This window comes from Pholcus phalangioides, unplaced genomic scaffold (genome assembly GCF_987345545.1).
Source record: "Pholcus phalangioides strain wild (caught in Gottingen) unplaced genomic scaffold, Ppha-v1.0 ptg000015l_1, whole genome shotgun sequence".
Taxonomy (NCBI): Eukaryota; Metazoa; Arthropoda; class Arachnida; order Araneae; family Pholcidae; genus Pholcus; species Pholcus phalangioides.
This window is the reverse complement of record NW_028301608.1, coordinates 67,630,768-67,643,765: the sequence shown is the minus strand read 5'-3', so window position 1 is coordinate 67,643,765 and position 12,998 is coordinate 67,630,768. Positions and strand designations below refer to the sequence as shown.

The 12,998-nt window shown below is 34.2% G+C and overlaps 1 protein-coding gene across 3 annotated transcripts in view; it reads right to left on the bottom strand.

The window, feature by feature from the left end:
* Positions 1–289: 289 nt before the first annotated feature.
* Positions 290–12,998, bottom strand: part of LOC149076587 (small G protein signaling modulator 1-like) — a 40,147-nt gene continuing 27,438 nt past the window's right edge. For all 3 annotated transcript variants that reach the window (XM_089244175.1, XM_089244174.1, XM_089244176.1), the window contains exons 18-25: positions 12,696–12,789; positions 12,139–12,566; positions 8,117–8,241; positions 7,601–7,683; positions 6,607–6,716; positions 4,922–5,018; positions 4,653–4,820; positions 290–3,786 (exon numbers count right to left, since the gene is read on the bottom strand). In XM_089244175.1, coding sequence (XP_089100301.1) covers positions 3,698–3,786; positions 4,653–4,820; positions 4,922–5,018; positions 6,607–6,716; positions 7,601–7,683; positions 8,117–8,241; positions 12,139–12,566; positions 12,696–12,789 — 1,194 coding nt within the window. In that variant the 3' untranslated portion in view covers positions 290–3,697. The remainder of the gene's footprint in view (positions 3,787–4,652; positions 4,821–4,921; positions 5,019–6,606; positions 6,717–7,600; positions 7,684–8,116; positions 8,242–12,138; positions 12,567–12,695; positions 12,790–12,998) is intronic.

Sequence of the window (12,998 nt, the reverse complement as noted above, 5' to 3'; positions counted from 1 at the left end):
TATTGCCAGTTTATCTTTCTCCCAAGCAGTTTAATCCCTTTTGTGAAAAACTTTTTGGCTATGATTGTGATCATCCCCATCATTTAGAGAGATATAGATGGCTTTTTTCTCAGCCAGAGATATCAAGGAAACAGTTATTTTCCGGATATTATGCTGAGGTGAGCTCGGAAAGAAAAGTCATCACGTCTCCGCCGGGACTCGAACCCAGGCCCTCTTGCATACACAGCTGGTATGCAAGAGGGCCTGGGTTCGAGTCCCGGCGGAGACGTGATGACTTTTCTTTCCGAGCTCACCTCAGCATAATATCCGGAAAATAACTGTTTCCTTGATCCCCATCATTATTCTCAATCATTTAATTCATCCCATCATATACACCATGTCTTTTTAAATACATCAATTGTGGTTCAATTCATGACTCCTGTGGGAGGGGTAAGTTGTTCCATTTGTTAACTGGGTTATGAATAAATGGAACTGCATATCCGTGGGGGTAGTAAATTCTATCACAATTAACACGTTTAAAAAGGAATACGATATTCATAGTGGAATGAATCAAGAAGCTATCAACTGAGATAAAACTGCAATAATTTTTTATGGGCAATGTATATTTTACCATAATCATTATTTATTAGTTTATTATTATTATTTATTAGTTTTATTTTATTGTGTATTTGTTTTTTTGTGATAATTGCTCTTATTTTAAATTACTGTATTTTAGTTATATTTAACATCCGTATTTTCCATGAGTATCTTTTTTCAGCCACCTCATTGGGTATTTTGCCTGTAGTGACCTTGGTATTTGTATTATTTTCAAAGATAAAGTTGCAGATTAATTTGTCTTATATATATTGTAATTTTTTCTCATTTTATATTAAAAGTATTTTTGGAATGATGCAAAAGAGCAAGGGGCTTCACTTTGGAATCCCCACTTGCATTAACACACAATAAGAGGGTGAGACAGTCATTCATAGACTTATGCTATGAATGGACCCATGGGATTTGGGAGGGGCCCAAAGAGCTCATAAACTATTGGAGGTTTTTATTAATATGCATGTGCGTGCAATACTTTTTTTTAATTTAGTCTTTCATGAATTAAAGTGATAGAAAGACTTGAAAAAATGCTTGGGCTCAGAAACTGTCAAGATGGCTATGCCTGCAGGTAGAGAAAGTGAATCATCAACTTTGCAATTGCGATGATGTGAGGCCTGACAGATAACACAAACATGCAAAAAGTCTCTTTTATAAACTAGTCCTCATCTAGAAGGCTTTGGTATAGGTATTGCAAGATACTGCAAGTTCATCTAGTCAAACTTTAACATTTTTGCTTGTCTTGTGAGAAATTGCGCATTTATCAAGTCAAAATTTGGTCACACAAGTTATGAAAAATACTCGCAAACTGAATTGCTCATAACCCAAAGTTTTTCTGTATTACCATCATCATTTACTTTCTGTGGTTTTTTGCTTTTAATTAGTACTCTTGAAGTATCTTACAGTTCTAATCTTCAAAAAGTGTGTGTATGTTTCTGTGTACAACTCACTAAATATTTATATATATGAGACATATTTTTGTATCCAATATATACATGTATGTGGGTATAATATAATGGCACATGATCTCACAGTACTCACAAAACTATATGAGTCTAAAATATATAGATTGATATGTCATAACCACATGCAAATTTTTATATTAAAGTTCTCTGAATCATTGATGAGTTACATGGCTATCATCTTCTCAAAACAAAATTAGTGTGTCTTTCGAATTGGAAAGACCAGGGTTGGGGGAAAAAAATTGAATGTGTCAATCTATTTTGTTGTTCAAAAATTTCATTTCAACAGTCAAGAAACAATATGAATAAATTACAGTTCAGACAGTTTCACACAAATGAGAGAAGATAATAGCCATTTATATAATCACTGATAACATTCAGATATTACACAGGGAAAAACTATCAACATTGAAGATTTACATGTAACAAACAGCACCATTCCTTTCATTAAAAAAAAAACACTGGACAATAGCATTGTGATAAATTCAAATATGAAATGGGGAATGTAAAAATGACTAGAAAACTAAATTAACACTGATGATAAACCAAAATTAGACTAGCTTATACAATGAACGAAACTTTTAAAGAAAACGAAACCATATGAATGATTTGCAATTTATGTACACCAAGAGAAAACAAATAATGATTTCAAATATTTTTTTTAAAAGCGATGCAACTGTTATAATGCCTTGAAATTGTAATGCAGGATCAAAAATATTCCTGGACTTTTGATTCTTGATTGTGTTCATGCTCTTAATAAGCACTTTATTTGACATGTTATGCACTTTATTTGACTTAGTTCGTCCTGGACTGGAGTATGCTGTAAGGTTTTGGGGACCATACCTACAGAGGAACATAGACTTGGTGGAAGGGGTGCAGAGAAGAGCTACGCATGTCCTTATTGGCACACAGGGCTTGAGTTATAAAGAGAGACTTCATTTTTTGAATATTTTTGCATTGGATGAACGCAGGTGTTGAGGAGATATGATCGAAGTGTTCAAAATTTTCAATGGGATGGATAGGATGGATCATGAACTTTTAGTACACCGCCAATCGACTGCTTTTACAAGGGGACACCAGTATCGATTGGTGAGGGACAATGCAAAGTTATGGTGTCGCAGGGAATTTTTCTCTAATAGGGTTGTTAATAAATGGAATAGCTTACCCCCGGAGGTAGTATATTGTAACACAATTGACACGTTTAAAAAGAAATATGATAAACATGTTGGGGTAAATCGAGAAGCTATCCATACTTAGAATAAGACAACCATAAGTATTCTTTATTGGCATTGTATAATTTTTATCACATGTATATATTGTTTATAATTTTTATTAATTGCATTTTTAATTGGGTTGCTGTATTTTTGAAATATATGACATCCATATTTTTATGGGCATCTTTTTCTAAGCCACCTTGTTGGGCATTTTGCCTGTTGTGGCATTGTATTTGTACATGTTCTTTGGTATCTGGAATCACTTAATCATGAGAGAATTTTTTTAAATAATAAAATTTCACAAATGGATCATTTATGACAGTAGTGCACAACTTCTGGCCAGCAAGGACATTCCATTCAGTCTGCATGATGTGAAGAAAATTTATCAATTCACACAATGCAATAAGTGTTTCCGTTTGTGACTTACAAGCAGTTGCTATCTCACATATCTGGCCCACAGGCTGTAAGGGTTGTGCACCCCTGATTTATGTGATAATTATATGGTATATCAGACCTAACTTATGCAAAACATAATCATAATTACAACTTAATTTTCTCTGAAAATTTGCACAATAAATTCTTTTCACAATACTTTTTAAAACAGACCATATAGTAAATATCATAAGCATCTTTATATAGATCTTCGTGGATAGGTAATATAGGTATACATATATACTTTATCTGATATACATACATATATATATTATATGGATCTGTGTATATATATTACATTTGTTCTTAATACTTGCATAAAATACCTTGGATTTCAATCCATAAAAACAAAAAGTTCGAAGGCAGTTCTTTTGTATTTTTTATGAAGGACAAAAAACCCTCTCTGGTTTTTTTTAAATGAATTTGTGTATTAAAAAATGACTTGCACCCAAAGAAAGCATGCATACTTTTCACTAAAGTAATGGATTATTTCCATTATTCCAGTTATTTATTTTCAATCAGCAACTGTATCTGCTGCACCAGATCTCTAGCCACTTTCAATATTGCTTTAGCGTCATGTCGTTCAGCCATTTCTGTATCAGATAAGAAAAAAAAAAGCAAGAGTAAAACTACTCTAAAGCTGAGTCATCACTACGTATGTTTGCATTTCTTGGGAGGGGGAAGTAACAAATAAATATGTGACTTTTCCCTTTCTTCATTTTTCTTTTTCACCCTTATTACCAGACTATTACTTTTGTGGTAAATTGTCATGCTAGCCACACATTACACAGAAAATTACTCAAGGACAACAAATAATGTGTAACCAGCTTTAAATGATTAAAAATTAAAACGGCTTCTTATATTTGTACATAGAAAAATAATCTCAGAGCACAAAAAAGTGTTTGAAAATTTTTTTCCAGCAGCTTAACCTTTTTTTTGCTTGTTGCATCAAGTGAAGATATAGACATAAACTTTTATTGCAACCATGGACCTGACCCCCCCCCCCCACAATAACCTATAGAAATATTGGGTTTGAGGCCTCCCTTAACCCATAATATTCTAAGCCCTCCCACTATTTTCATAATTTCACGCCCATGATTGAAGATTAATTTGCTTCTGCTTACACCTAGCCTGCAATGCACAATCACTGTAGATCATATAATTAAGTTGGAAATTTATAATTCTAAAGGCAGTGAGTCCTAATCAAGGGTGTGCACACACCTAGGGATGCAAGAAAGAAGTCTTAGGGTTGTGTTAGCAGGGAACTATTTAAATACCTAAAGAAATACACTTTCAATAAATTTCTCAATTTTCAAAAGATTAAGAGAAGAGTTATCACGCCATGCACACCAGAGATGTAACCATGTCATTGGTAGAAAAGTTGTGTAGTCTTGTAGAATGAGGAATATGAAACATGTGGGCATAGATGGTTTTTTTTATAAAACAAAGAAAAATTTACCATTGAAAAACTTTATGATGTCTGTGAAATCCATATTGTTTTCAAGAATGATATCCCTATAATACTCAACCATGGCTAGGGCGATGAACAAAACAAAATGACTGGAAGCAACATATTTGGCAGCCCAAATTGTTTCCCAAACACTGAAAACATCATCATAAACAAGTTCTGAAAATAAATGAAAAAAGTTTGTTAAATTTGTTTTACAATTTGATGGTGGATTTTAGTAGGTTAATTGTTTTGCTTTTTTTAATAAATTGAAATATTACCTCTTTTAAAATCAAGCAAAAACCATCTGTAGCAAAAATAAAAATGTGTGTAGTCACCATTTTGATGCATGAGTTCAAACATTTCAGCATCTAAAATCTTGAAGGAAAAAAAGTTTTATATTCACCAAGAATTGAAAGTAATGATGAAAATAAATTTACATTTTATTAATGCTTACCTAATAAATATTTAATATTTGATAAAAAAGCACTTTGTGTTACCAAAAAATATTCTGTACAATGTTAAACTAAATGCACTGTACATATGGTCCCATTAAATTCCAATAAACTAGTAATAAGAAATAATGATTTATGTCATATAATTATGTATTTGATGAATGCTAATTTTTTATGCTTACTTTTATATCTATTTTGTAAAACAAACATGGTATTTATTGACCATACAATGTAGAATCAAAAAATGTGACTGATCAGATTGCAATCATCAAAAAATTGCAATCGGTAAAAAAAAAAATCATAATCTGGTAACAAACTAATTTTCAAAATTTAATATTTAATTACACTACCTTTTTAATCACAGCATTTGCACTGTCAGATGTTATAATTTGGCAATCACTTTCATGTAGTTCCATTCATTACTAAATGAAGTCGTGACTGTTGCTGGGTGGGGTAGAAAATAGTTTACACCAACTTTCATAAAAGAGGGAGGGGGTTGGGGTTAACGACTATTCTCTAGAGCCGAGATTATGGCATGTTTCAGTAAAAAAACTACAAAAAAAACAGAAAAAAGTTGAACTCCACTTGCTTGAGAAAATCCTGCTTATGCTACTGTGCACCTTATAACCTGCCCATTGTATAATGGGATAATAAAATAGATTTTTTGTGTTTTTGCATGTGAAAATTAAAAAATAATAATCTGGAGAACAAAATGCTTACAATACAGTCAAACCTGTCTTTATGTACAATAAAATTTATAATATCTATAAAATCTGTAAAAGAGGAGTGATTGCTAATCAGGGGTTTGAAAAACAAATTTTTATTATAGACGGGGAAATTATTATTTCGCCTTGAAACAGGGTGATTGCATTTGATGAGTGTTCATTAAGAGGGAGTTTTACTGTACTCTGTTCTGTGGTAAAGTAACGTGCTATTTGACAGGATTCTACAGTATACACATTTACAGAAAAAATTCAATCAATGTTTCCTTGTAATTTCCTTGGAAATTAATGTTTTAGCATTTTTTTATATGTTCACAATTTAAATTCTCACTTTATCAAATATATTTTATCTTGCTAAGCCTTCGGCCTTAATACATCTAGAATAGTGGCTTACAGAGGGCAGTCCGCAAGACGTTTGTAATGGGTTCACGTGTGTTTCAGAACAAAGGAGAAATCAGAATGAAAATCTAAGTAAGCAAGCAGTTATGTCAGTCATATAGCAGGTTTTTTTTAATTGGTTTCCTCTTCATATAAGATTCAATACTTTTATATCGCTATGATTTGTTTAATGAAATGACAATTTTAGATGATCAATGATAACTAAAATTTTTATTCCAACATCAAAATATCTAATTGGACCAGGAAATATTTCAGCATGAGCTTTTTAATGAAAAATTAAGTAAAAATTGTAATTTTACAGCTTGAAAATAAAATTATGATCATAACATAGAAAATTTGGTTAAAACATTTCACTAATCATGCAAAAACGAATTTCTGAATTATTTTTACTTGTATTAATGATCTCATATTAGCAAAGTGTGTGTCCATGGCACCACCATAAGGAAAGTTTGCAGCCATTCTCTTCATCAATTCACAAAAACAGCTATACGTAAGAACTTCTGTATAATGAAGAAATAATGATAAAGTTTTTTTATTTCTTTCAATTTTGAACATTATTGTAATAAAAGCATAATTTTATATGTATATGATTTTAGAATAAGGAAAATAAAACAAATTCATATAAATCAACAAAAATTTATGGCTGTTAATGTAAATATTCCTAATCACATCTTCTCGGACATTCTTAATTGAGATTTGGAATGAAATCTTCAACTTAATCATGAGGGACACATTATGTAATTATTATTTTCTGTTAATTTTTTTTATTTATGGAAGTATTATAATTTACATTACGTGGAAAAAAAATAACTTTTAAAATTAGAAATAGCTATTTCTAATAGAAAGGTCATCATAACTAGTTACGATGACCTTTCTATGATGTCAAAGAGAAGCAGATATATGCTGTTTTTTAATAGGAAGTCTTAATTTAATGTAAAAATTAAATTGGCTAAAAAAAACAACAATAGTAAATCTCCTGGTTGAAAAATGAGATGGATATTACATAAATGAAAATGACTTCATTTTTAAAAATATATTCAAAGATCTATACTAATCATGTGACAAAGATCGTTGACTAATCATGTGTGATTGATTAATAAGTGTTTGAATTTTTAAATGAGAATTTTTCTTGTCGCGAATTTTCAAAAAAATCTCAATTTAAAATAATTTTCTGCAATAATTCTGTTTTTATTAAAAAGTAAAAGTAGTCGAGTTTATGGATCATAAACAAGAATTGATTTTTTTTAAAAATATAAATGGTTACTAAGAAATTTTATTTTAGTTTTTGTTATTTTATTTTTGTTCTTTTATATTAATGCTTTTTTAGTATGCATTGCTCATAATGCATCAATGAAAATAATTTAGCACAAAAAGAATTACAAACCATCATTAAAAATGACTAGTAGTGGGGCAACAAGATCACACATTCCCTGCACATAGCCAATGTCAAGGTGCTCCCACACATAACTAAACAAGTAGAAGATGATCAAAAATATTGATTGTATAAATAAAAATATACGGATTCACATATAATGTTTATGATTTCAACACTAGGAAACTTTTTAAATACCCCAAGTTGTGATGTTGATTTTTAACAATTAACATACAAAAAAAAAAATCTATATTCAAATATTCAACAAATCATTACTTTGTACTACGTTTGAAGATGCACAAATATTTCAAAAACTACATTAATCAAAAACTATCTATCACGACTTGCAATTGTTTCCAAATAATGGGGAGAATAAAATTACAAATAATTTTTTAATCTGTCTATTTAAAGTCTATTTAAAATAAGGCCTTTGGATTTGTTACAAGTAAATTATCAAAATATGACAGTTGACAGTGTTTGATTGAATTTTATGTTAAACACTAAAAATCAAATAAATAAGAAACTTACGTGCACATTACATTCCGCAGTTTCTCAAGATTTTCAATAGTAAAATACCAATAATTACGATCACAGCGCTGCACATCCTTATCAATGCGATGAAGGTTCAAGGAAAATTGATCTAAAAGCTCTGACTATGTAGATAACGAGAAAACATATTAAAATAGATCTAAAATATCATTAACATTAGATTGTAATTTGGCATCAAAAAATAGAAAAGTCATTACTTACATCAACATGAAATACTGGATGCACTTAAATATTAATTAATTATTATTAATACATATAAAAATTTGTGCCCTTTAAAAGCTGCAAAAGTTCTATCTGACACAATAATTTCATTATGAGATTAACTCATTTATAACAGATTCTAGATCAACTTGTGTTTTTCACGTGTAAACTTTTGTGAGTTTTGCTGTAGCTGATACATTTGCTTACCAAAATCGACTGAAAATGAAAAGACATAACGAAATAAGCTATCACTATTGATATAAACTGAAGAGCCAAAAAAACTGGTACAGGCATGCGTATGAAAATAAAGAGATATGGAAGCAATCAGAGTAGGGCGCTGAGGTCGGCAACGCCTATATAACACAACAAGTGTCTGGCATAGTTGTTTGATCGGTTACTGCTGCTACAATGGCAGGTTATCGAGATTTAAGTGAGTTTGAACGTGGTGTTATAGTCGGCACACGAGAGATGGGACATAGCATCTCCGAAGTAGCGATGAAATTTGGATTTTCACGTACGACCATTTCACGAGTGTACCGTGAATATCGGGAATCTGGTAAAAAATTAAATCTACGACATCGCTGCGGCCGGTAAAAGATCACGCAAGAACGGGACCAACGACGACTGATGGAATCGTTAAACGTGACAGACGTGCAACCCTTCCGCAAATTGCTGCAGATTTGAATGCTGGACCATCAACAAGTGTCAGCGTGCGAACCATTCAACAAAACATCATCGATCACTCGTGTACCTTGATGACTACTACTACTAAACCACACATGCACCTCGTCCATATTCCTCTGCGGAACCTCTAACGAATCAGTACATGTGGGAATGTGCATGTACGTGTAGTGAAACCTGCCGTGAAGTTTGTGTCTGTGTAATGCTCGTTATGTGTAGTGCTGCCATCTGCCACCAGTTTTTCTAACTATTAGTGAAGTGTAATGATTGAATAATTGTTTCGTTGAAGGCCTGTTGCTCTCTGTGGCGAGACTTTTTAATGGGGAGATCGGCTCGCATTTGCACCCTCGATGACTGCACGACACAAAGCTTTACGCCTCGCCTGGGCTCGACAACAGGACTGGAAACACGTAGCCTGGTCTGACGAGTCTTGGTTCCAATTGCTTCGAGCTGATGGACGTGAACGGGTATGGAGACAACCTCATGAATCCATGGACCCTACATGTCAACAGGGGACTGTTCAAGCTGGTGGAGGCTCTGTGATGGTATATGGGGCGTGTGCAGTTGGCACCCCTGATATGTCTAGATACGACTCTGACAGGTGACAGGTACATAAGCATCCTGTCTGAAGGCCTGTTGCTCTCTGTGGCGAGACTTTTTAATGGGGAGATCGGCTCGCATTTGCACCCTTGATGACTGCACGACACAAAGCTTTACGCCTCGCCTGGGCCCGACAACAGGACTGGAAACGCGTAGCCTGGTTTGACGAGTCTTGGTTCCAATTGCTTCGAGCTGATGGACGTGTACGGGTATGGAGACAACCTCATGAATCCATGGACCCTACATGTCAACAGGGGACTGTTCAAGCTGGTGGAGGCTCTGTGATGGTATGGGGCGTGTGCAGTTGGCACCCCTGATATGTCTAGATACGACTCTGACAGGTGACAGGTACATAAGCATCCTGTCTGAAGGCCTGTTGCTCTCTGTGGCGAGACTTTTTAATGGGGAGATCGGCTCGCATTTGCACCCTTGATGACTGCATGACACAAAGCTTTACGCCTCGCCTGGGCCCGACAACAGGACTGGAAACACGTAGCCTGGTTTGACGAGTCTTGGTTCCAATTGCTTCGAGCTGATGGACGTGTACGGGTATGGAGACAACCTCATGAATCCATGGACCCTACATGTCAACAGGGGACTGTTCAAGCTGGTGGAAGCTCTGTGATGGTATGGGGCGTGTGCAGTTGGCACCCCTGATATGTCTAGATACGACTCTGACAGGTGACAGGTACATAAGCATCCTGTCTGATCACCTGCACCCATTCATGTCCATTGTGCATTCGGACAGACTTGGACAATTTCAGCAGGACAATGCGACACCCCACACTTCCAGAATTGCTACAAAGTGGCTCCAGGAACACTCTTCTGACTTTAGACACTTCCGCTGGCCACCAAAATCCCCAGACATGAACATATCTGGGATGCCTTGCAACGTGCTGTTCAGAAGAGATCTCCATCCCCTCTTACTCCTACAGATTTATGGACAGCCCTGCAAGATTCATGGTGTCAATTACCTCCAGCACTACTTCAGACATTAGTCGAGTCCATGCCACGTCTTGTTGCGGCACTTCTGCGTGCTCGCGGGGGGCCCTACACGATATTAGGCAGGTTTAACAGTTTTTTTGGCTCTTCAGTGTAGAAGTAGCTGTCAACCTTTTCCTAGCCTGTGCCATTATCGAGGCCATAAATTTTGTGCATGCTACATGTTATATTGACTGCTAAAAACAGGCATAATATTCACTGCCGATTTGGCTTGATTATTTGTAGTGGACTCGAACTGATCTCTTATGAGTTCATCCATGAGTCTAGAAGGCTGGGATCGAACAAAAGGCACAGAGTAATTTGATGGGTCACCTTGCTGATTGGAACTTGTACCAATGACAGCCCTTTATCTTGAGAACTCTACACTAATAATGACCTCATAAAACCTTCCAATTAGCAAATATTATAAAATATTACAGAGTTGGTATTTTTTATATTTATCATTGATTCAGGTTTGTTATATGAAATAATAGACTTTGAAGAATTGAAAAAGCACATCAACATGTTAATAGCACGCATAATAAATTGGTTTTAATTAAAGAACATTTCATCCAAAAGCTCTGGACTCAAAAACTTATAAACACATAAAAATAAAAACTTAATTATAAAAACTTAAGTAAACACATATATTTGATTATAGGAAAAATTAGATACAATAAAAATGTATTTATATTTTAAAAAAGTTTTCACTTAACAATAGGTAGCTCTTTTATTTGTCCAACAGTGAATATTATACGAAGGTTTTTAACAACTGGCTGATACGAATATATATTTAGGAAATGGAGCAAATTAAACTGCCAAACTGCCCTTGCGGGGAATCAAACCTCGGGATAGCAGAGAGTGACATTATCCTCAGATAAGTCGCCCTCTGGTGGCAGTGTCAGAAATTGTGAGCTTTTGCCTGAACCGTCCAACCATCCATGTACGGTCCCGTTCAGTGCACGTGAGTTCCAAGGAATGATCGAGATATTCATTGCCTTTGTAGTCTATGGTCTCAGGTGCTTACCTGGAAAGTGAGAGGGCATGGGTTCAATTCCCCGCAAGAGCAGTTGAATTTTCCTAAATATATCTTCACATCAGCCAGCTGCAAAAAACCTTCGTAGGGATAGAGGAGAGTGACATCATCCTTGGAGTGAATATTATACCTCCTTTTAACCAGGGTCATCTTAAGAGCATAATGGGCTCCTGGGCCAAGTGATTTTTCTGATGTCCTTTTAGGCAAATTCTCAAAAATTTCAACCAGATCTCATTTTTGTGAGGCCCTTCTTCTCTTGAGGCCCCCGGGTCGTGCCCAAGTGGGCTAATGCCTTAAGACAGCACTGCTTTTAACAGTCAATATAACCAAATAAGTAAAAATTATTAATAGTAGAAATTATGTTTTAATTTATTTATCTGCCAAGAATTATATTGCCCAGATAATAATTGAAGTACATAATAATAATAATATAATTGGTACATTAATAATGCATATCATGGAAACAAAGTCAGATATTTTTTATGTAAATTATGAAACATACTGAATAAACTCCTCCACTGGAAGATGCAGGAGATATGCAGCAAGAGTTTGGCTCAGTTGCAGAAGGTTGCCCACCATCCACATTATCAATATTATCATCCTGCTTGGAACTTATTAAATTTTCTGATTCTGTAAGTTGACACACAGTCTCTGCTGTCTCAGATTTTTCAATCTGGCTAATGTCTTTCAAACTACCTAGCTCTTCAGATTGCACTTGATTTTCTTTCATTTTGGTATCTGTAGTCTGAGAAGATTGCTCTAAACCATTGATTTTCTCACTTTCATTCTCATCAATAGAATTCAGCTTCTTTGAAATCTCCTTTGATTCATCTTTAATAGCAGAATCGCCATCAGGTAAACTTTTGGCAAGAGGGACACCATTCAGCAAATCTACTGATGGGTTAGTTACAACAATGCTCTGACTTTCAACTAGAATAGGAGTAAAAAAACACATAAATTCTTCGGTATAATAAGCAGATCCTGAAAGAAATACATAAAGAAAGGGGAAAATAATGTAAAAATATTTATTGTTCAAGCAAACTGAACTAATGACTTCACCTGGCATGAGCCTCATTAGGCGACCTCGCACATTATGCCTCTCATGAGAAGATTCAGTTTCTAAGCCATCAGCTTGATTCTCTCCATCTTCATCCTAAAATAATAGAATTTATACAATATTCAAAAAAGCCGCACGTAAGCTGCAATGAAAATCACATTTTAAAAACAACTTGAATAAAAGTAATACAGGAAATGAAAATCACATTTTTAAAAACAACTTGAATAAAAGTAATACAGAAAGGGATATTTTTATTGAGATTTATTAGAATTTAATTTTCAGTATGCTTTCTAGAACACTCATGA